Below are 24001 nucleotides of genomic sequence, written 5' to 3' on the forward strand. Positions count from 1 at the left end.
TTAGGGAGTGTAGTGTAGAGGAGTTAATATTTCTGGACTTCTTGATTTAAGCAAGTTGAACCACATTCATCAATTTGAGCAACTTGAACCACAGTCATTGTGGTCTGCATAGACTTGAGTTACATTTCTGGAGAGGTGCACATCAGGCCTCACTGCCTACAGCATAGGTTCAACACAGAAGCATAAACTTTATTGTATTTAATCTTTGGCCATTTCTGCTGTGTTATGTGTCAGACTAATTAATGATATTCTATTAAAAGAACCAAGAATGGGGAACCAAGAATGACACCTATAATGTGTTAAATACACGAGTCTTGTTACAAAAATTATAATAGGCCATTAGTGCCATAATACGTCATGGTACTTTTACTTTCAGAATTTAAGTACATTTGAAGGTAAATACTTTTGTACTTTTACTCAAATAGAGATCTACAACGAGGCCTTTTACTTTTACTAGAGTAATATTTTACCTTGAGTATCTGTACTTTTACTCAAGTACATGATTTGTGTACTTTGTCCACCACTGCCTTACAGGTACACTATGGAAGTTTAACTTTAGTGGCTTTAGCTTAAACCATATCATAGCATCAAATCATATGATTAATAATAACACATTTGACTAATCCACAGGGAGAGAAAAAAATTATTTAAAAACATTTGTCCCTATTTTGATGCCAAATGTGCTAAGTTCCTGCCACACAATATGTCAGCCTCCTCTGTCCCATTCAAAAGTGGAAATGGACCACCTCTGACAAGATATTATTTTGATAGTTGAACTCTATCAGAAAATTAGAGACACTACAAAATTAGGACTGTGTTTGTGTGTGCAAGTGTGTATGTGTGACACTGAAATGCAAGTATCGGCACAGCAGTGTTTTCACAAGTATCACAACTGGTGCTTCCATTCTATAAAAAACTCTTTATACTTCAAAACCTTACATGTTCAAACACACACACAACATAGTAGGCTGACTGACCCATAGTCTGTTCTGTACCTGTGGTTTTCTGACTTTGATGATCCACGAGGGGGGCACGATGACCCCTGCGTGGGCACCCAGCGAACACGGCTCCTCGATCTGATGCAGCATGAAGCATGTCACCTTGTTGTGGAACTGAAAGCAAGATGGACAAAGCAATGTCAGCAGCCCTTCTACACACAAGCCTCTGAGTAACACTCCAGAAGTGACACTATGCTGAAATAACACTCACAGCCTGCTTGCACCAGGAGCAGCTAATGGCAATGATCTCCTTACTGTGGAAGAACTTCTGCTGGAAACTCTGAAAGTGGAAGAGAAAAACAGGGAAATAAACTTTCATCATGATGCAATCTGGAATTCAGTATTGAAAGAGCTGGCAGTGTTAATGGGGATCTTAGAATTGACCGATCTGGTAATCTTGACCATGTTGATGCTGTTTATTAACTGGTGTCTGGGGTATTGCATTTGTTGAGTCTATGATGTTTATAATGTCAAAGGTCTCGATAGAAGTGATGCTGTTGAACATCAGTTAAATATGTTAGCATTAGCATAGTTAAGGTATTAAAGTCGACATTCATGATTTTAATCAAAAAACACTTTTTTATATAAAATTCAGAAGATGGTTCCTGAAGACTTGCTAGAGCACAGCAGTTTCCCACAATAGTAGACATTGCCTTTAAATGTGTTGATGTTACGAGTGCTGATGATATTGAATGTGTTAGAGACGTTGACAGTGATAGCCATGATGTTAAAGGGTGCTGACAGAATCAATGCTAACATGGTAGTGGAGGGGATCAGTGAAACTGATGAAGCTGATGGTGAGAACTTTAGTTTTGAAGATGCTGATAATGATTGATTTGTTCACATCAAAGCTGTTGCTTGTGAAGTTGGATGTTGTTGGTGTTGAAATAGTGGAGAAGCAATGTTAATGTTGCATTCATTAGTAGAGAGAGTTCAAGAGTGTTAGTGGAACTGAAGTTGTTGATGGTGTTGGCAACGTTTATGGTTTTAAACAAACTTTTGATTGTTGTTGGGTATGCTGATGCACAACAAAGGTTGTGGTTGAGATTTATGTTGCTGAGACTGTGGATAGTGCTGGTGAGATCATGGTTGACTGTACTGAGGCAGATATGATGTTTGTGGTGATGTTTTGGTGTCTTGTGAGTCCCTGATGTTGATGATAAGTTGATGATATAACCTACCTTGCCACACTGACGGCACTTTCCCTCTTGCCGCCGTCGGTGGACCCAGTGATGTCTTAACACATTCTGTAGGACAAACACACAGAGACAGTGGGTCATGTCATGTCATGACAGTCTTCTTAGAGAAGCCCTCATTGTGTCAAAATAAAATACAACATATAACTGAAGTATATCACAAAGTATATGTGCTGTTTGAACAGGAAGCACTGCACATACATCTCGAAGACATCGGGAGCTGCCCTCTCTAAAGGTTGGTTTACAACGGAAGTTGATCTGCACACAAGAGAAAGGCAGACAAGAAGGAGAAAGGAGGAAGGTGAAATAGAGAGTGTAGAGAACAAATAAAGGTTACTAAATATTTATTTATCCAATAGTTATTAATATGGACATATTTTAATTGGGAAAAACTTAAATATAAGTATCTTCTTTTATCATTAAATAGGCTCGGCATCATCATACGTCTCATAGCTTGGAAAGTTCTTCAGGGCCCCAAAAGTGGGTCTTCTATGTCTATGCTACCCTTTCTTTGAAGTTTGATCCCTGTAGAGGCTGTGCTAATTTTTTATATCAGCAAATTATACAAAATTTAACATATAACACTTCATCAGTATTCACCTTGTCCAGCTGCTCGATGCAGGCGGTGTGGACGACAATCTTACACGCTGCACATTTCCTCCTGGGAGCTGACTTCTTAAGAGAACCAAATCACACATCACATTCGAGAGAGGAAAAAACACACATACTTTACTTACATTAGTGCATTATCCATTTGTCTCAACCACTGCTTGCTTCCCTGTATTTGTACCTTCACCCACAATGTCTATTGTACTACAAAAAGCCTCTTTTCCCCACCTGCCGCTTGCTCTAAAAAGCTTGTTACTTCCTAGGCTAAAGATTTGCCAACTTGCCTGGAGTGGTAATAAAAGACTTCTTTAACACATCAGAGTGGCGTACTCAGCTCCAACAAAAGCCTGCCAGAGAATGAGCCAGCATTAAGTCCCCTTTTCACCTGCCTGCCTTTATGCCTTTATCCTCTTCAGACTAATAGCAATCTCCGGCTTTCAGTACAAGCTGCCTGCATATTACCTCATGAAAGGCAATGTCATTGCCCAGGCACAGTAATGACACCTCTGCGTAACTCCTGCTCATCTCTAGTCTTGAAACACAGGGCCCAAAGATGTGTCCTAACTAAAGGCTGTAATCGCTGCTATTTAATCGACTAAGAATGTAACAATGCTAGAATAAAGTAAATATTAACTGCAATAATATACAGCATCTAAAGGTAAAGTGTTTAGTATAGTCTTTTTATTTTTTTTTAATGCCTATTTAAATTTTGATCCAGTCACATCTGTGTATTCGACATCTAAATTGTAACAAAATAATGAAATCTAATTGTGACACTGATATATAATCATGCACTGAATCTCCCGGAGATTTTAGAGATTTATATTCCTGCTTTTCTTCACTACTGGACATGATTTCTGTTTTAGAATCTGCCTTTTGTAAACATTTAATTTATTACAGAGCATGATGGACATGCTGAACACTACAGCAATTCTCTCATATTGCAAATTATAGGTTATCTGTGCAGGCTCACGGTTTTGCTGTTCACTGCCAAGTAGGAAAACAATCTTGCATGAACAGTGATACACCAATAGGGTGTAGTATTCATCTGAATCTTTGCATATGTTTGGTTTACTCACTGCAAACTTCACCATGCATGTCTCTTCGCCCAGATAACACAGGTCTCCAGAACAGTTGGTCTCCAGCCACAGGTGGTCCCCATTCACTGCATTCTCCTGTAGAAAGCAAACATTTTCAGCCGTTTACACATACTCAGCCAGTTGTACGATATAAAATAGACATTCAAATATAAAACATATACCCGAGTAATGTAAAAGTTATATAACATAAAAAGGTAACCTAAGAGGCAATATCACACCACCCAATTATCATAATTTGTGGGTTTTGGCTGAAAAGTGTGTAGATTTTACCATATATTCACAAAACAAATACACAATCTCTCAAAGAAAAATGCATACTCCTTCACATACTCTCAACAACACACCAGATCGATCTGTTCAGTGAGATCAGCAGCAATAACATGCAGATGCTCATGATGTCCCCAGAGTTGAATTAACACCTACAGTGCTGATTTAGCATCTAGAGGGTTCATTTACAACACTCTGCAAAAGTGCTCAGCACATTTTCTCATATGAGGGCTTTTCATGTATAATGACAGGTAGAATATGAATACTATGAAACAGAAAAGCACAAAACTACCTAGTATTGAACTCTTTAAAAAATGTGAGTAGAGACTATTGTCTACTTTAACCCAACTATTTAAAGTAAGATGTATTTTTGACCAAATTAGCCTGTTTTCTTGAAACTGTGTAAACAGTTTCTTTCCAGCAGCTTGGTGAGGTGCCACCTAGGGTGCTTTCTAACAGGCTTTTGGATTTTTACCAAATATTTCTCTAAATTTAGCCATGGCCAATTACCACCATCTAGCTAACAAGTTCCCACATATGCTGAGCACCCAATAACTGCTGAAAAACTTGTCTGAGAAAAATATCAAACTAATTATGGCCATAAATCATACATAAGGAACAGCCTAACTTTACAATAGTTCTATATTTCAACAAAGCGACACATAATATTTGCAAACATACAAGAACACAGTAGTAGTTAGTTTGCAAATAAAAACAGAATGTTATAATTGGTGTATTCACTTTGACCTGTATTATAAATAAACTTCATATTTACTAATATTACCAACTTTATTGGTAAATAGTAACTTATTTTCTATTAAATCCAAATATAACATGCCCCCAAAGAAGGACAAAGGGTGATTTTAGACTAGAAACATTGTGAAATCCTCCACAAACATCTTAAATAGGTGATGTTACCAGGCCTGTGCCTAAAAGCAGCATCAAGGAAAGGCCCAGTCCAAAGATATGCCAATGAATAATGTAGTTTAAATGCAGTGAGTGTTTGCATGGATTTAAAGTGTTCAACACTTCCACACAGTATATATAATGCAGCTTTTTTGTAATTAAAGAGATTTTAATCATCACTGCGTTCTGGTTTACTAGCATTTCACGTAAATGCTTCAAAACATTTTGGGGTTTGCACAAATAAACATAGCATATTTTTTTGTTTTTAAATTCACATACATACTGAAGCGTTTAAGTTAGGACTGGCCCTGGACATATTTGGAGTGTTTTTGAGAGAAAGGGCATCAGTGACGTTCAGGAAATGCCCCACTGGGCCCCACCCCTCTCCACATGCCCCACCTGCATTAATGAGCCAATCCGCTGCTGTGCCAGCAGTCTTTAGGAGATGAGCCAACAGATTTGTGCTCATCCTCTAAACATATGCAAAAGCAAACACAAACATACCAACACTGCCATAAGAAAACCTTGTAATACCATTTGAAAACACCAGCTGGCCTTAACTGTGTCTGAACATTTCTTGATAAATGGACTAATGGAAAATTTGAAATGCTTGCTTGTTGAGCTGTTTTTTAAAATAACATTAACCCTTCATGGTTTGATGCAAAAACATGTTCCCTATTAATCACATAATTCCTCAAGTCATATTTAAAATATGTAAAAATGCACTCCAAATAATGAAAATACATTTGTGTTTTTTTGTCACAAACAAACAAGCATTTGAAAATGATGATATGTCACACACATTTTAATATATTAGTGATACTCTCTGAGCACATTATTATTCTAAGACTAATAGCACACACTCACTTTGATAAAATCACTGTGCTTCCAACAATAACGCATCTTTTATACTAAGAAAAATTGCAGAAGCTCATATTGTGCCCATGTGTTTCCCCCTAGACAACATGGGCATGCAGATTCTGTAACTCCTCTGGGGCCACATTTAAATGAGTTTACGGGGCTGTTACCAAAATTTCAGACTGCTCATTTTGATTGTTATCAGGGGTTATTTCAAGAATTCTAATCAGCTTTGTTCCCAATTTCTCTGTACACATATTAAGAATCTGTACAAATACATAATGGTTGGCAAGGCATGACAAGACCAGTACTGCTTTGATAGATAAAGGTTCATCTCTTGGCTCAAGCAAGCAGCAAGAGCACCAGTGAGAGTCATTGGGCAAGACTCCTAATACCACATTTGCTTACATCAGTAACATGTTTAGAGTTTTGGTTTGAAGAGTTGAACATTTTTCCTTCTTCTATAAATGAACACATATACAAGTTATCTTATTACAGCAATTATAAAGCACTTCCATTACTTTGGTATATTATATAATGGATATAATATTAAAAACGTATATATCTTACATAGGCAGTCATTCATTTTATTAAGCCACTTTTATAAAGGAAGACACATTTTAAATCACCCAAATTAAAAAAATGTAATCCCAGAATATATGTAAGCAAAATGTATTGATAAACGCTTTGCAACATGAGTTTTTCTACTTCTACTGTTGTGTAAGCAACTGTAAGCAAGCTGGGAAATTTGATGTAGAGGTAATCCATTTTATATTTACTGGAATGATGTATCTGAATGAAGTAAATTCACTCTGTCAGTGGTTGTTAGTGTGTAGATGAGTGTACTGAGTACTGTAAGAATTGTGTTAGTGAGGGCAAGCTCTTCGCTGAATCAGTGTGCTAGTACTGAGTGTGTGGGATGTGGAGGTGTAAAAAAAGTGAAGTGGAGTGTGCTTGTACATGTGTGTGGGTGTGTCTGTGTGTTTGTGACTCACAGTCCAGTCGACGGTGGCATGCAGCTCTTTGCCCGGTCCGTTGGTCAGGGCGGGTGAGGTGGGCTGGACTGGGGCCAGGTGCTGCAGGCCTGAGCGGGAGATGGCTTTCCTACAAGCACACACACACACACACACACAAACACACACACACACACACACACACACACACACACACACACATGCAAAGAACTTTCAGTACAGAAACTTTTATTAGACAATCTTCTGGAAATCCTCTAAATCAATCATCCCTGTTCTGCTTTACACCTGGCAAATGAATGAAGAAATATCAAGTACCAATAATTCAAATATTAGACCACAGCAACAGACCTCAGATCTTTATATGATATGCATATATTAACTCCATGTAGTGCTGGCACTGGGTAATTAAAATCAGAGATGTTGAAGACTTAGTTAAAATATATAAAGGCTCTGTGGCAAAATGTATAATGAATAAGAAGATATTAAGAGGTTAAAGAGATTACTTGTGTAGCCATTCATTCACTATCTATAACCGCTTATCCAATTCAGGTTTGCGGTGGGTCCAGAGCCTACTTGGAATCATTAGGCGCAAGGTGAGAATACACCCTGGAGGGGGCGCCAGTCCTTCACAGGGCAACACACACACTCACACACTCACACCTACGGACACTTTTAAGTCGCCAATCCACCTACCAATGTGTGTTTTTGGACCGTGGGAGGAAACCAGAGCACCCAGAGGAAACCCACGCGGACACAGGGAGAACACTTGTGTAATCATGAGAAACACAATCCAAACACAAAAAGAAAATTATGTTTTTACACGAGACTAGTGTTGCCATTTTTGACCGTAGAAATGGACCACATTTCCATTTCCATACAAAGCCTCAGAATAAGCCCCCGAATATTGTGGATAAGTGGATAAAGAAGAGCATAAACCTTTTCAAACCAGCACACATGCACGCGCAAGGAGCTCCTTCAGCTTCTGCCAAAAACAAACTGATCCACACCAATCTGTTGACCAGTCTGCTTGGCCAGGAAACTCCCATCATTCCCTGCGTGTGAGAGAGACTCTGCCTCATATGGTATTGAACAGCAGACACGAGCAGCACTGTTTCTGCTCTAGGTCAGTGTGTGTGTGTTTGTGTGTGTGTGTGTGTGTGTGTGTGTGCATGTTTCGCAGTCGGTGCCTGTATGAGTCAGCATCGTGTGTTCTCTCCAGCTTTCTCTTCACAAAGCTGGCTGCCATCCCACAGCTCCATCACTGTACAGTCTCTTCTATAAATCTACTACAAACTTTAAAGACATGTAGAAGTAAGGTTAAGTGCACACAAATATCCTCTATTACCCCAAATGTCATCAGTCAAAACATGTCTGATGCCCAAAGACAGGTTCTTTCACTGGAACTACAAGGCTATTATTATAGACTTGTTTTGTTTTGTATAGTGTAGTGGGTAAATCTACTGCCTTCCTCCGAGCAGGAGTCCCAGATTAAGCAGAAACACCATGCTGCACCAATATACAATGATGCAATGAGCAATATTCCTTAATTGACCTAACCCTGAAACATAATTGATAAGAGGGTTTAAGTCCTGCCTGAAAAAGCAAATATTTTTACAGACGATGTACCTCATGAATGTATGGAAATACACTCTTTTATAAATTCCCACTCAAGTTACTAAGCTTATAAATCTTTGTATCAAAAACGCAAATCTAACTCATCACAGCAGTTTAGTATTGGATTTAGCTCCATCACTACAGAGAACACGTGCTTCACAACTCTGCTTTGTTCTTCTTGCTGACACTTGACACTGAGACAGGTGACACTTAGGCTCACGTGCAGGTGTTCCAGAACATCCCAATTTATTTCAAGTTTAACTGGAGTTTATATAAGTTGAGAGCTCACAACTGAGCATCTGTGAGGGCACATAAAATAGCCCATTCTGGTTTCTACAAACCTTTGGACACGTAGTGTATATTGCCTGATCATTTCACAAAAAGAGCTTTCTTCCAGTGGAAATGTACACATGGAATTGATTCAGGGTGGTCATTTCAGACAGTCACCCGATAAGCCACTCTTTCAGACCGGTCCAGTGCTAATTGTATGAGCCTCTTGATGCTATGTCGTCAGCGCTGCTGCAGCAGGAGCCTAAACTGACCCCTCGCTTTGCATGGTGGAACAATGGCAGGAGCGGCAGTGAGAGAGGGCAGAAAGACAGGGAGACGTATCCTGGACACATGACACCCATCTGAAAACTTCAACACTCAGTTAAAATTATCCCTCACAAAGGAACAGAGGAGGGTCTGGTTACAGGCCTGTCAGTAAACTGAGACACACACACACATGCACCTTCAGCCTCTGAGCTAAAAATAGCCATACAAGGGCTGACAGACATGCTGGAAAAATGCCATGATGACAGCAAAGAGTTATTATCAGAGCCTACACACACAGATACACACACACATAAAGTGGACTAGCACTATGACCAAAATTCTTTTGACACAGGACACCAATCATATCATATCAACATTTAAGCTGAGCAAAACTGCTAACGTGTGAGCAGAAACTGACCAAAATATGATTTTTATCTGTGTTGAAATTCTAGGACATTAATATCAGGATCCAGGTTATATGACCTTGTTCACACTATAGTGCAAATCACATATGTATTTTAAATCGGATTATCAGACTGAGTGTACAAATTTCATACACGTTTCAGCTGACAGAATCCAGTCTGTATACTAGTTGCTTTTGCTTGTGTAGCCACAATGGGTGTCAAGGTAATGAGGCAGGTGGGGGGGAGCAAGCACATAATAAAAAGATAGCTCTCTGTGTATTAGGCTAAGATTGATTTAAGGGCAATTTCCATTCATGGTTCTAAACTAATTAGGCACAGACACAACGACAGAAACGGAAGTAGGTGATGGGCCATTTCTGGCACTTTAGTAATTGTGAGCAATACAGGAAAACAGTATTACAGGATTACAGTAAGTTGACGGATTTGAACCCCTGAGTAGAGCAATAACCAGTGTACGGTGGTTAAAAAACACCATGAAATACATTTTCCCAGGTCAGTCTTATCACGCTTTCAAACAAATGATCCTCAAATCTGTTGGGTAAAAGACATATTTAATGTGGCTTTTTACAGTTCAGACTACAGAAAAATTTGTTATTCAAATCATATACTGTGAAAAATATGATTTGTGAAAGATTCCTGTGACTGTGTCTGAATTCCTTGTGAGTTGCCTTATTAGCCACTGCTTAAATAGGCAGCTGTCTCAGGAGTCAGCATTCCAACCCATATCCAGTCTCATAAGAGAGACTATTGAGAAAATCTGATTAGACAGCAATGACGTCACTGGCCATTCCCCTCATTGTACACAACTTGACTTTACTTCCCTCCGCTCTCAATCACATCAGCAGGCAAAAACACCACAGAATTTACCCTCCTCACCTCTCACAATCACTTTAGAGTTTACACTCCACAGCTCTCACAATTGCATCAGAGTTTACACACCTTAGCTTTCACAATTACCTGTGAGTTTACAATCCCCACCAACCCACAATCACCTCAGTTTACACTCCTCCGCTCGAGCAATGACCTTAGAGTTTGCTCTCCTCACCTCTCACAATCACCTCAGAGTTCATTTCAATTAACTTTTTTTTTATTGCTATTTAGTCATATTCACTCTGGAGGGACTTGTGTACAGGAGTTTCAATATGCTGCAGTCAGAGGTTGACCATAAAAAGATGAGTGGTACAGAGCTTCTCTGTTTAAAACTGTTCACTAAAAACAGTGAAAAAAAAAGAAAAAAAAAACAGTGAATATCTTCAATCTGAGTAATCGTCCTGGCAATTTTAAAATTAAATCCAAGTGTGGAGTCCCATAGCATTGAGATGTGTAAAAAGCTTTTACTGCAGATGTTTACAAACATCAGGTCATTAAGTTTGTTTGCATTCGCACTGTGGTCAAATATTTCAGTTATACTACAAATCCCATTTCAGAAAACAGAAAAGTTGGGATATGCAAAAATTCTCTGACAAATGCATAAAGAAAACGCTTCCATGTTTTGATGGATTTTGATGTAACTTGATTGTATTTTGTATTAGAAACACACTTCAAATGTTTACCACAGTATTACATCACCCTTCCTTTGAAATATATTGTTAAGTCATTTGAGAATGGAAGATACTAATCGTTAAAATTTGGCAAGTGGAATATTAGTTGATTCTAGCTTGATACAAGGTCTTAGCTGCTCAGACGTCTATGGTCGGTGTTGCCTGATTCTCCTCTTCAAGATGTGCCATAGAAGACACATAGGGCATCAACTTGATGGCAGCATATGTCTTTCTAAAACTCAATGTTTGTCACCACATCAATGGTAATGCAAATCACCCATGCTGTGGTCGGTGTTGCACACCTCCTCCCCCATACCATGAGAGATGCTGGCCTTTGTACCTGTCACTGATAACAGTCGGAATGGTCCCTTTCATCAACAGCATTTTTCATAATAACAAGTTGAAACATGGACTTCTCTGACCATCTCTCTGAGATGAGCCTGGGTCCAGAGAACTCCCAGAAGACGTTCCGCTTCCAATTTATGTATGGCTTTTTCTTTGCAAAACAGAGTTTCAAGCTGCATTTCTCAATGCAGTGGCAGACTCTGCTAAATGACAACAGTTTTTGAAGTACTCTGAATCCTATGTGGCTATATTTATCATGGTAGCATAACGGTTCATTATGCAGTGCCATCTGAGGGTTTGGAGGTCACTGTCATTCAACATTCGTGTCCAGCCTTACCCTATAAGGACGGGTATTTCTCCAGATTTCCTGAATCATTTCACAGTGTAATGTACCACAGATGATAAAAGACTTATAGAACAAAATGTTCTGTTTGAACAGTTTGACAATTTTCTCATGAGCAATGACCTATTTTTGTTTGCAAAAGCTAAGCCTTCTGTGAATTTAAAACTTTTTATATTCACTTGCTTATAGTGTGACATAATTTTCAATAAAATCTTTATTCTTATTTTGCCCCTATCCCAAGTTTTTGGAGTGTGTTACACGTATCAAAATAAAAATGTGTTTTTATTTACAAAACACAAACAAGTCGATCATTGAAAACTTGTCCCAAATTTAAAAAAATGGGGTTTTTCATACCACATATATCATAATATAAATGACTCATCAAACTAAAATAAACAGTTGCCTCTTACGTTTGATGTAGCACTTCATACTAAAATAGGCCATTTTTTTGTTTCATTGTTCTCTTGTTTTTTGTGGAAAATCAATTTCTTTATTTTATTTGCAGATTTGCTAACAATTAATTTAGTCTACACAGGTTTCCGAGTCTTAAAAACTGGTCAATATGGCTATAATGAAGCAGGAAGTAAAAATTGATGGCAAATAATGAAAACATTTTTATGACAATGTAACACATCTCTACAAGCTATGGGTCTGGTAATGAGCAGATGTCAAATCAAAAACATTTAAACTAATGAACAAAAATGCAAAACAAAACATACCCACACACACACACATTTTTCATGTGTTGAAAGGATTAGATTACACTACACTGATTACAAGTTGTGAGATATATGCTGACATGGGGTGGGTTAATGTATGTGTATGTGTGAGTGTTTTGGAGGGATGGAGAAACCCAACAGGCATGAGATTCTGAAAAGGCAAAACATTTTTCTAGGACTGCAAGATGTTGACAGTGGTGGATAATGATATTACATCGCCTGAGGACATGTCCTTCACCAGGTTCTCTTAAGAACTTCGAATAAGTTCACTATTGTCAGATTTATATGCTCAACATAGGGGTCCAGAGCAAGTGTAATGATGGTATTTCACATGTTGCATGTGTAATTACACGTTCATTAAAGAAGTGCCCAAATCCATGTATATATATATATATATATTTTTTTTTTTTTTTTTGTTATAGTTTACTGCTGAGATACTTCAGAAAAATTATATCTATTAATTTATATCATACATTGAGAAAATATGGAATTTTGCTGTATCACCCATCTTTATTTCAAAATTAGGGCCACCAAGTTTTCTTGCCATTTCCCAGTTACAGTCCTATTCAGTGAGCTGCAGAACACTTCACCACAAATAACAATCAACCAAGTGCAAGGCAAAAGGGCAAATAGAGCAATTTTAGATGAGAGATATGCCACATGTCTAGCAGGTAATGGAGAGAATGAGAGAGAGTGTGAGAGAGAGAGAGAGAGAGAGAGAGAGAGAGAGAGAGAGAGAGAGAAACAGAGGGAGGGATGGAGAGAAAAAGAGTGTGAAAGAGAGAGCAATCAGCGAAAGCTCTTTTAACAAAATTAGTTCCAGTAACATCAGCACTGACAGCGCTTTGGTTTCCCAGATGGATATTACAATGAAAATGTGTCTGTGCTACATTTATCCACAGCCAACCCGAGTTCAGCAAGCTGAAGCCTTAGCAAGATTTGTGTGTATGTGTCAGAGATATATATATATATATGGAGAGAGGATAGAGAAAAGAAGAGGAACGCAAATGAACACATAAAAATGTGTTCAATTTAGACATGATTGTTCTCATCCGTTGCACCTTCCCCCTCCGCCTCCCACTATACCTTGCAGTAATGTCACCCCTCCTACATTACCATGGCAACGGCATCTACACACAGTTCCAGTGGTGTATTTAAGGCCATCTTTCTTTAAGCATGGTAATCTGTCTTTGTCTTGGGCAATTAGGGCACGTTCTTCTGCGTGGGCTAAGAAATTGTCCCATTCTTTAAGTCGAGTGCAAGCACACGTACCAGGATATGATCTTATCCCCTCTTACTTACACTGCAGTCCTCTTTTGCTACAAAAAAGAGCTTATTAACATCACTACACTATGAAAAACAATGGAGCTACAAGAATTTTTCTGATAAATAATGAAATTTGCAGGAGAGTATCCATAAATACAGCTAGTAATGCACCAGAACTCAATCATTCATTGACTGTAGCCACTTATCCAGTTCACGATCGCAGTGGGTACGGAGCGTACACAGAATAATTGGGCACAAGGCAGGAACACACCCAGGAGGGGGCAGCAGTCCTTCACAGGGCGATACACACACACCTATGGTCACCAATCCATCTACCAACATGTGTTTTTGGACTGTGGGAGGAAACTGGAGCTCCCAGAAGAAACCCACGCGGACACAGGGAGAACACACCAAACTTCTCACAGACAGTCACCTGGAGCGGGACTCAAACCCACAACCTCCAGGTCCCTGGAGCTGTGTGACAGCGACATTACCTGCTGCTGCACCACTGTGCTGCCCTTTGCACAAGAACTGCAATAATATAATTACATTATAATTTAACATACTTTACAGCACTATAAAATGTGGGTGTGTGTGATGTCTTTGTGTTGTGTGTTCATTCATGTGTCTCAAGATTCTATTTTAAGACTCACAGGCTGACACTTGTGCTTTTGCTGTGCTGCATTTCAATTATATATTTTTTACAACTACACAAGAAAGCTAAAGTGGCATCAAATCTAAAGTGCAAAAGTACAGAACCAACATGTAAACATTAAAAATTCCGATTATGTATTTTTATTTGGTTGTAGGGTCAATCTATGACTGCGATAAATAAATCAAACTATGTACAGTAGCCTGTAGCCAGTGTGACCCACCTGTAGGCCAGAAGTCTGTTGTACCAGGTGTCTTTGTGCCTCCTTCCTCTCCCTCGCTCACGAGATTGCTTTCGTCCTGAAGGTCCGTCAATGGCCATTTTCCCATTCTTGCTTCCTATTGTACATGCTATCACTCCATTTTTTAACACAGCAGCATTTCCGCTCTCTTCACCTTCTCCATGAATAGACGGAACAGCCATGACATGGAGCAAAGAGCAAAACCAATATAAGAACCCTTCCTCAGCAACACTAAAGAGCTTTACATTGTTGTTCTAGAGAGAAGCAAGCGTCTGTGCATGTTTAACACACACACACATACATACACTCACACACACACACATACACACACACACACACACACACACAAACCAGTCAGAGTTCATTGGTCAGACTGGCAGTGAGACCTGATGCCGGATACCTGAGAGTGTGAGGGCGAGGACAAGTGTCAGATAGGTCTTGTCACCTGAGCTCCAGGAGAATCTCTCGGCACCATCAACACTTCATCACTTGCTGAAAAGCGAACTGCAGGGTCAGCCCCAGTCTAACAGTGAGTCTATTTTAAGATGCTTTAAGCAACCCATTTGACCTTCTGCAAGATAATCTGAGGGAGCTCATTACAAAAAGACATCTTATACAGACAGTTATCAGTCAATGAATCAAAAGACTCTCTGTCCCAAACTAGACTCAAATTCCAGTGTTCACAGTTTGGCGTGGAGTCATGAAAACGCCAGTGAATGAGTCCTTTTTTTGCAGAACAGCCACAAATATGTTCAATACAATCAGAAGACTAGAAAAGTAAAATATGAATTTACTACTTCATTGTGAGAGCATAAGATGGCTACATTACACGTTTTTACTTTACACCCTGTCAAGAAGAACTCAGTGGAATAAGACCTTAAAGGAACACTAGGTAAGAGTTTGTATTTTTGTCCCTGTGCTCCCCCTGTAGTTGCAGAGTGTAATTCACTTTTACTACTGTTCTGAAATTAAGGGGGAGTGGGAGGGAGGAGGTAGTTTCCTACCCTACTCCAAAGCTTACACACTTCAGAGGCTCTATTCTCCCTCCCTATTACATGTTAAGTGGAACAGCACAAAGATTTTGAAGCTGTAATTTTAAGGTAAAAACACTCAATCACTCAATGTCTTTAACTGCTTTTCCAGTTCAGGAGCCTACCCGGAATTATTAGGTGCAAGGCAGGAACACACCCTGGAGGGGGTGTCAGTCATTCATAGGGCGACACACACTCACGCCTACGGACACTTTTGAGTAGCCAATACACCCACCAACATGTGTTTTTGGATTGGACCGTGGGAGGAAACCCACGTGGACCCTTGGAGAACACACCAAACTCCACACAGCCAGTCACCCGGAACAGGACTTGAACCCACAACCTCCAGGTCCCTGGAGTCCCTGTGTGACTGCGACACTACCTGCTGCACCACCATGCCGCCAAGGCAAATTTGCCAGTATTAAATCAACAATTTTACTATTACATGAACACTGTGAGTAATAAAATTTAACACCCTTTAACACCCTCTGTGTTAATTTAACACTGTTGAATTTGCCGTGTACCTACAGTTTCTTTAAACAAAGTAGTTGAATCCCAGAAAAGATTCAGAAATGCCTCTGTTAGGTTTAAAAGTAATGAAAAAAGTTTGTTGTGTTCTCAAAGTGTCTGCATGGATTTCCTCCAGGTGCTCGGGTTTCTACTCATGATACAAAAACATACGTTGGTAGTTGGATTGTCAACTGTCCATAGATGTTAGTGTGTGTGTGTGTGTTTGTGTGTGTGTGTGTGTGTGTGTGTGTGTGTGTGTGTGTGTGTCACCCTGTGAAGGACTGGCGCCCCCTCCAGGGTGTGTTCCTGCCTCACGCCCAATGATTCCAGGTGGGCTCCGGACCAAACATGACCCTGAACTGGATAAGCGGTTATAGACAACAAATGAATTAATGAAGTTCCATACTGTTGAAAGATTTCTTAAGTTTATATAAACAAATCCACTCACTCCTGCACTAAAAAGATACTGCAACACATCAAAATTACTTTGGTTTTCAAATGTATGAAAAGTCTGAATAATTGCATTATCTTTTTTTTTTGTTTTTAGATTTGTATACACTTGCCTCAACCCATAGATCAGTTCACATTCTGTTCCTATGTTTCTTCATAAACATAATTGTGAAAAAGAACTTTGATCTGCTTAAATTACTTGCTTTAGCTACAAAGGAATTATGTAATAATTGTGACAGAGTTAATGAAGGCAACAAGGGCTTTCACCATTACATGCAATTCCAATGTACATTTTTCCAGTAACGATATATCACTGTGAAAGGGCATCTGAAACCAAGACTAGACTTAGAGTATCCAGTTGTGGAATAACTTGTTGGGGTATAATGAGGTAACTTGCAGTCAAATATAGTTGACAAATACTTACATAGCAGCAATGGGGGCTTCAAATCACCTTATCAATGTCAGGCTCAGTAGATGTATATGTATGACACAAACATTGCTTAACAAAGAGCATGACCTGACTGGCATTCGCAAGAAACATTTCACGCTGGCAGCGGCCTTTATGAAATAATCGCTACTGACAAAGCCAGAGGGAATTTTCCCTGTACACAGCTTGTTTCTTGTGATGTCACCACAGCAGTACACTCAGAAAATAAGGGCTTAACAAGGCCTCTGTCGGCATTGTCATCCTGAAGTAGCTCTTCTATCTGCCAAGGACTTGAGTTTTTCTGCTTTTGCTGCGCATCTCCTTCTTTAGAGTGCCTCTAATGTGGGTCAGTGTTCACAGTTACATGGTTTGCCTGGAGCGGCCCGATCAGCAGCTGCTTCAGGACACTCTCATCTCTGTCCTGTGCAACACATGCACTGATCAGCCTTAAGATTAGGACCACCTCCTGGTTTCTACACTCACCGTCCATTCTTTCAGCTCTGGCGCCACACCAATCTCAACAATAGAGGCCGCAAAAACACCATGTGCAAAATTATTAACAGTTTGCCTGTGTACAGTGAGAACATGTGGGATACAAAGTAAAAGTAGCTAATGAACAGGAGTCAACTCCCGAACAAACTGATTCTTTAAGCATCTGTAAATAGGGATCAACTCTTGGTAAATTATTCAGAGTCAAATCTAAGAGTCGACTCAGTCCTTGTTTTCTAATTCCTTCTTGCAGTTAACATAATTTCCCCATGTATATCACATATTTCTATCATCTGAACCCACTCTAAACAGTGGATTATGACCGTATCCCGACTCTGTTTTGTCTATGGCTCTTTATCCTGGGGAAAATAACAGCTCTATGAACCGTGAAGGCTTCTCCCAGCAGGCGGGCCATATACAGTGTATGAGGTAGGAAAGCATTTACTGAGAGAAACAGCCCTGACCCCACCCCCAAACTGTCAAGATCCCTCCCATTTCAAAACACAACCACAGAAAATCCTTTCGAGTGCAGAAAAAGCCTGAAGGACAAGAGTTGGTGTTAGGAAAACTTTAAAATCGAGATGGTAACAACCATTTGAGAAGTGCGCATGCAATTCCTCTCTCTGTGCTCGCGAGTTTCACATTCGTGTTAGCAAAAGGGCTGCACCCAGGGGAAATGTTAAAACTTACAGGTTTATATTTGCAACCTGTATTTTTTGCTCCCTCTACTTTTGGCATTGATGTGGCACCATACTCAGCTCCACTGGCCATACAGAAACACTTTGTAGTTCCACAATTACACACTGTAGTCCATCTGTTTGTCTACACACTATCTTACCCCCTTTTCACCCTGTTCTTCAGTGGTCAGGACCCACCCTGGACCGACACAGAGCCGTGATTATTTGGATGGTGAATCATTCTCACTGCTAGTGTTACTGACATGTTGGTAAAATACTGCTGTGTATTGAGCCAGTATGAGTCAGACAAATCAGTTTTGCTGTAATTCTAAACACTAAATCCTGTCCACACACTGTCTACTCTATCAGACAGACCCAACTTGTTGGTCCCCTTTGTAGATGTAAAGTCAGAGATAGTAGCTCAACTGTTGCTGCACAGTTTGTGCTGGCCGTCTTCTAGACCTTTATCATTGGACACTGGACGCTGCCCCATGAGGTGCTCTTGGCTGGATGTTTTTGGTTGGTAATTGGTGAACTACAAAGTGCTATTGTGTGGCCAGTAAAGCTGAGAGAATGGACAGTGCATGTAGAAACAAAGTGGCGATCATAATGTCATAAATGATTGGTATAGATACAAACTATAAAAAATATTGTGGCACACCATTGTGTGGTTACAGTTCTTTCCCTAGGACAGACCAAATATGTGGATCACCTTGGGGTCCCTGCAGATTGAGTTGGGAAGGACTGTCCTAGCCCCAATAGTGCCGATGTCCTAAAAAACCTCACACTTTTTTAGGCTACAGGCACTTCTTCATATCTTTCTCACACTCTTCACCCTTTCAGCACATGACAATTCTTTAGAGGCAGAACTTTAAATGTTTGTACTGGAGGCAAGAAGAAAGAGAGAGATATGCTACAGGTAATGAGTATAACAGCAGCAGCAAGGCAGCATCACACACAATCCCGTGAGACGCCATACACAGAGGAGCCAGGGGCATATTTGTGATTAGCATTAATTCAATCAGTGCTCTTTTATCTAATGCTGGTAGCCTAAATTTATACACAGTGCTACAAAAGAACCAAGCAGGAGTGTAACACTCTATAAATGGGTCTATCAGGAAAGGTCTACAATGCATTCTATCATTATTTTAGCTACAATAAAGCAAAAAAGCCTGACGTAAACAAGTGTAGTCCACAAAGAAGCACTTTTTGAGCTGGTTTTCCTGCTCAACTAGTCCAAATTATAATTTCGTTTAGCTGGCTACTTAGAAATTGTAGTAGACACTGGCCATCCAGGACTGTAACTGATGACAGACCAGATCTTCCAGCTGGGTATATGTATCCTAGCATATACACCGAAAAGTTCCCTAATGTGAAATTAAGGCATAATTGTTTGAAATCTGTCAGGTTCTAATTATTTTTTGTAGTTAACACAACGTGTTATGAATATCATAGAAACGATCGAGCACATTGAGCATTAGCACATTCAAATTCCATACAGAGACCTTTCCTACTGCTATAAGAACACTGATCTACCTCTGGCAATTGAATCTAAACCTTCATCCCGTTTTCGTTATTTTAATTATGTCAATATTTACTGGTTATGTCATGTAAGAACAGTGTCTTGAGAGTTGTGGTTCAGGCTATACTTAATGTATTGCAGAGTCAAGATTACACTACTTTTTTGCTGGTGATTTCTCACTGGAAAACCTACAAAATTGAGGACTTCAAGCTGTGGCAAAAAAGAAAAAACTGTCCCCAAGAGACTTAAAATCACAGAATGTCCTGGAAAAAGTGGTAGAAGTAAAAGAGTGGTTCCCCCTCCGCCCCGCTGAGAAAGAAAGAGCAAGCAGCAGGAAGATCAGCGCTGATGTGGAGTGCATTACTGAAATCACTCTCCCACACACAGGCTGTCTGAGAGAGAGAGAGAGATCTGCAGCTGACATCAGCACTGTCACAGCTGGCACAGTCACCTTTCTAAAAGCATGGTGGATCTACTGGCATTTACCTACTCTCTCTCTCTCTCTCTCTCTCTCTCTCTCTTTCTGAGCAGCGTCACTCTGTAAACTTTACTCTGTCACTGTTGGAGTGCAGTAATAAGAGCTCAGAGTGAGCTGCTGCACCTCACAGAATTATATGAATCTGAGTTGAACTTCTGTTATTCAGAGGAGAAATGGCAGAAATATAATTGTTTTGCAGCATTATAGGCAGTTTCTATAGTTACATGTAGATATTTAGTAGAGATTGCTGGTCAAATTTATGTACATTTAACACCAACTGCACCAGTCACACTGAGATCAAATCCTACCTTTGAATGAATACCATAATATACATAAAAATGCATTTCTCATACAGTACTCAATGCTCAATGTTCACTGGGACTCCAGATTACCAGACTCCTGGTAATATTCCAGATATGGCATAAATCATAAATAAAGTTATATTTATTTATAACTGTATGCAGTGTGTGTGTGTGTGTGTGTATGCCTGTATGTTTTTCTGTCTGTCAGTGTTTGTCCATGTCAGTGACAGTGTTCCTACAGGTCAGGGATATGTGTGTGTGCCTGTTCAGATTTGTGTGTGTACAGGATGGAGACATATTTCTTTCTCTCTCTTTTACCCCTGACTTCTCCCACTGGAGTCTCACACTCCCACTCACAATTGCAGGAAAACACACACATGCACATAGACACACACAACCTACACTTGCACACACTCACTCACTCACATATTTATACACCACCGCTCCTGTGACCAGGTCATGGAAGAAGAATGGAGAAACTGAGTGTGTGTTTATGTATATGTGTAAGTGTATGATGTATAGTAGGGGAACATGAGGACAAAGCAGTCATTCAAATGACCCTCCACTTCTATTCGAGAACTAGCAAATCTCAATCTCTCCTCTATTCCTTCTTCATCTCCACAACTCCTGACAGCATGGGGGCGGTGATGAGAACAGCCGCATAAACAACTAAAACACTGCCACACACATGCATGTAATTATTTACTGGCATTTATCCCCAATATTCAGCATACTATTAAAGCCAACTCCTTAATTCTACACTAATGGTCCATGCAAACAACTCCACTCACATACTTACTTTTAGCCTCTTTTGATCCTGTCCTTAAATGGTCATGACCCAAACAGAGCAGATATTATTTGGCAGTGCTGCAGTGACACTGAGTGGTGGTGGTGGTGGTGTTAGTGTGTATTGCACTGGTATGAGTGGATCAGACATAGCAGTGCTGCTGGAGCTTTAAAAATTATGCAACTTCTCTGGCCATTGTATATGACACGTCCAACTTGTAGAGTCAAATAACACACTCACCACAGTGCAACAGAGGGCACTTATATGGTAAATGGAAATTAACACAGACAAAAAGGACATGGCCTATCTGTGTATGTCATATATTATACTAGGTGGATATTGCTATCTTTAACATGATCTGTTTAAATTTAGAACAAAAATCAACAGTTAAATACAGATGTGTTTTTACAAAGAATCCTGCTTCACATTTAAAGCAGCCAAGGTGCCACACACGTATAAATGTGTTCTTTTCCCAGGTCAAATAGTATTACATATATTACATATGACATTTATACAGTATATGACCCTACGTTCTGACAGGGTATGAAAACAAAGTAATGCTGTGTGTGTGTGTGTGTGTGTGTGTGTGTGTGTGCGCGCGCATGTGTGTGTTTGTGAACAGAGTAAATCAAAGCCACTCACAATCAATCAATCAATCTCTCTCTCTCTCTCACACACACACACACACACACACACACACACACACAAACACACACACACACACACGCACATACAATCCAATTTACAACACTTATAGCTCTCTGCATTCAAGATAGCATCTGCAGTAAAGTGGTAGACCACTGCATGAGCAACTAAATGGCAATCACATCTTTCCTGTTTGTCATTATTTGTGCTGAATGATGTTTGCTGCGTGTGCCTGCACTACACAGTGATGGAGAGTGATATTGTAGAAACAAGGAGGTAACTTCTAAAGTCAGGGAGGGCAGTAATAATGTGACATATTTATGGGTTTTCTGAAATCAGGGTTATTATTACAGGGTCTTTTTTGTTTTTAAGTGTATATGTTGTATGCTATTGCGCAGAGTCTGGACAGAAAAGACAACTGAATCCTGTCCAGCATTGTGTTTGTGTGTGTGTGTGTGTGTGTGTGTGTGTGAGTGTGTGTGTGTGAGTGAGTGCTCCCATCCTGCTGGTATGGTATTCAGACAGGAAGTCTGGGCCTGTCCCCTCAGTCTTCCAAAACACCACATTCACTTATTTATATCCATCAGACCGCACCTCACAATGCCATACATTCATTCTCATTCTCCCTGCTCTTTTCTCTCTCTCTATTTGCCATTTATCAATTTCCTCTATAAATCTTCCATTATCTGTCTGTATCTGCCTCTATCTTCTCAATTCTTTCTCTACAGTGTACACACACACAGAGACACATACACAGGGTAGCAGGAGAAAGATAGTGAGGGTTATATATCCTGTACTCTATTATTTCTCTCTAATCAATGCTCTTCCTCCTGCATAGCCTATCTTTCTGTAATTCCCTATCTCTTCAATTCCTTATTTTCCTCAATTCTCTCTCTCCCTTAAATTTCACTTTCCCTCTTCCTGCCCCCAAGTCTGTCCTCCTACTCTCGCTATCTCAATAATTCTCTCTCTTTCTCCACTCAATTATCTCTTTATCTCTCCCTCCTCTTCTTTTTATCTCTCCCCTCACCCCAGCACCCTCTCTCTCTCTCTCTCTCTCTCTCTCTCTCTCTCTCTCTCTCTCACTTCATGAGTGTGAGAGTGGGTGTGTTTGCATGTCCTTCCCCTACGGCTCTGTGACAGCCTGTTCATGAACACTCTCTTTTTTTGGTCTTTATCTCCATCTCTCCCTCTGTTTCTCCCTCTCTTTCTCACTCTTCCTTTTCCCTGTCCATTTCCTCTCTTCTGAGAGACTGCTAATCTCTTTTTCTTGTCACGTCACTGCAGCGCTCAACATATCCAACACGTCCTTCGTAACAGACAAAAAGCTTCTGAATCGAGCAACCTATTACAAGTGCACACATTTCAACATCACAGGGCAGTACATACAGATATTAGCATGTATATATTTTGTAATTACATGGTTAAGTACATTCTGACATATTTCATTAGATTTACATTTACTTTCAGTTTATATTTTTCTTACAGCCTACTCTCTCTCTCTTTCTTTTTAATGTCAATTTAGTACATGCCATGGTGAATCTGGGAGGTGCTTCTTGGTGCTTCTTGCTTCTTTAATCTCCCGGATTGAATTTTAGCCCAATGTCCCAAATTATTTGATCACAGCTGCAGAATAACCCTTCTAATAAGGACATCACAATCTCCATTTTGACAGAAATTCAGCCCAGAACGACCCATATCCAGACAAATCCTGATACCAGTGAGCTAAAGATATGTAGGGTCTTCTCAACAGCTGCTCTGCACTGAACCATGGAAGTCAGCTGAAATATTATCTCCGTAAAAGTGTATATTTCATACAAGAAAATATGTATGTTCAGTATATTTTGAGAAAAACAAAGACACAAAGAGAGGGAGATGGCCAAAAACAATGTGACAGTGAGTTTGTTGTTAAAATGTAACTACCTTTGTACCCTTTTAGGCCAGTTATAAAAAAACGAAGAAAAAAAAAATACTCAAACTCATTAAGTACATCTCCCTCACACACGCAGGCAGAGGCATGGAGGCATGAGTAAAGATTTGATGGTGGGTGTTGTGTGGAGGTTAATGATTAAAAAGGTGACAGGCTGAGAGA

At 39.8% G+C, this 24001-nt stretch overlaps 1 protein-coding gene across 3 annotated transcripts in view; it reads right to left on the reverse strand.

Annotated features, from left to right (window-relative positions):
* The window catches only part of dgki (diacylglycerol kinase, iota), an 83211-nt gene that overhangs the window by 35804 nt on the left and 23406 nt on the right, over positions 1-24001 (reverse strand). For 2 of the 3 annotated variants that reach the window (XM_066667976.1, XM_066667974.1), the window contains exons 2-8: positions 6930-7038; positions 3883-3978; positions 2795-2869; positions 2396-2452; positions 2180-2245; positions 1210-1278; positions 996-1112 (exon numbers count right to left, since the gene is read on the reverse strand). In XM_066667976.1, the coding sequence (XP_066524073.1) occupies positions 996-1112; positions 1210-1278; positions 2180-2245; positions 2396-2452; positions 2795-2869; positions 3883-3978; positions 6930-7038 (589 nt within the window). The remainder of the gene's footprint in view (positions 1-995; positions 1113-1209; positions 1279-2179; positions 2246-2395; positions 2453-2794; positions 2870-3882; positions 3979-6929; positions 7039-24001) is intronic. The other variant, XM_066667975.1, reaches the window with a different exon arrangement.

Source organism: Hoplias malabaricus, chromosome 4 (genome assembly GCF_029633855.1).
Source record: "Hoplias malabaricus isolate fHopMal1 chromosome 4, fHopMal1.hap1, whole genome shotgun sequence".
NCBI lineage: Eukaryota > Metazoa > Chordata > Actinopteri > Characiformes > Erythrinidae > Hoplias > Hoplias malabaricus.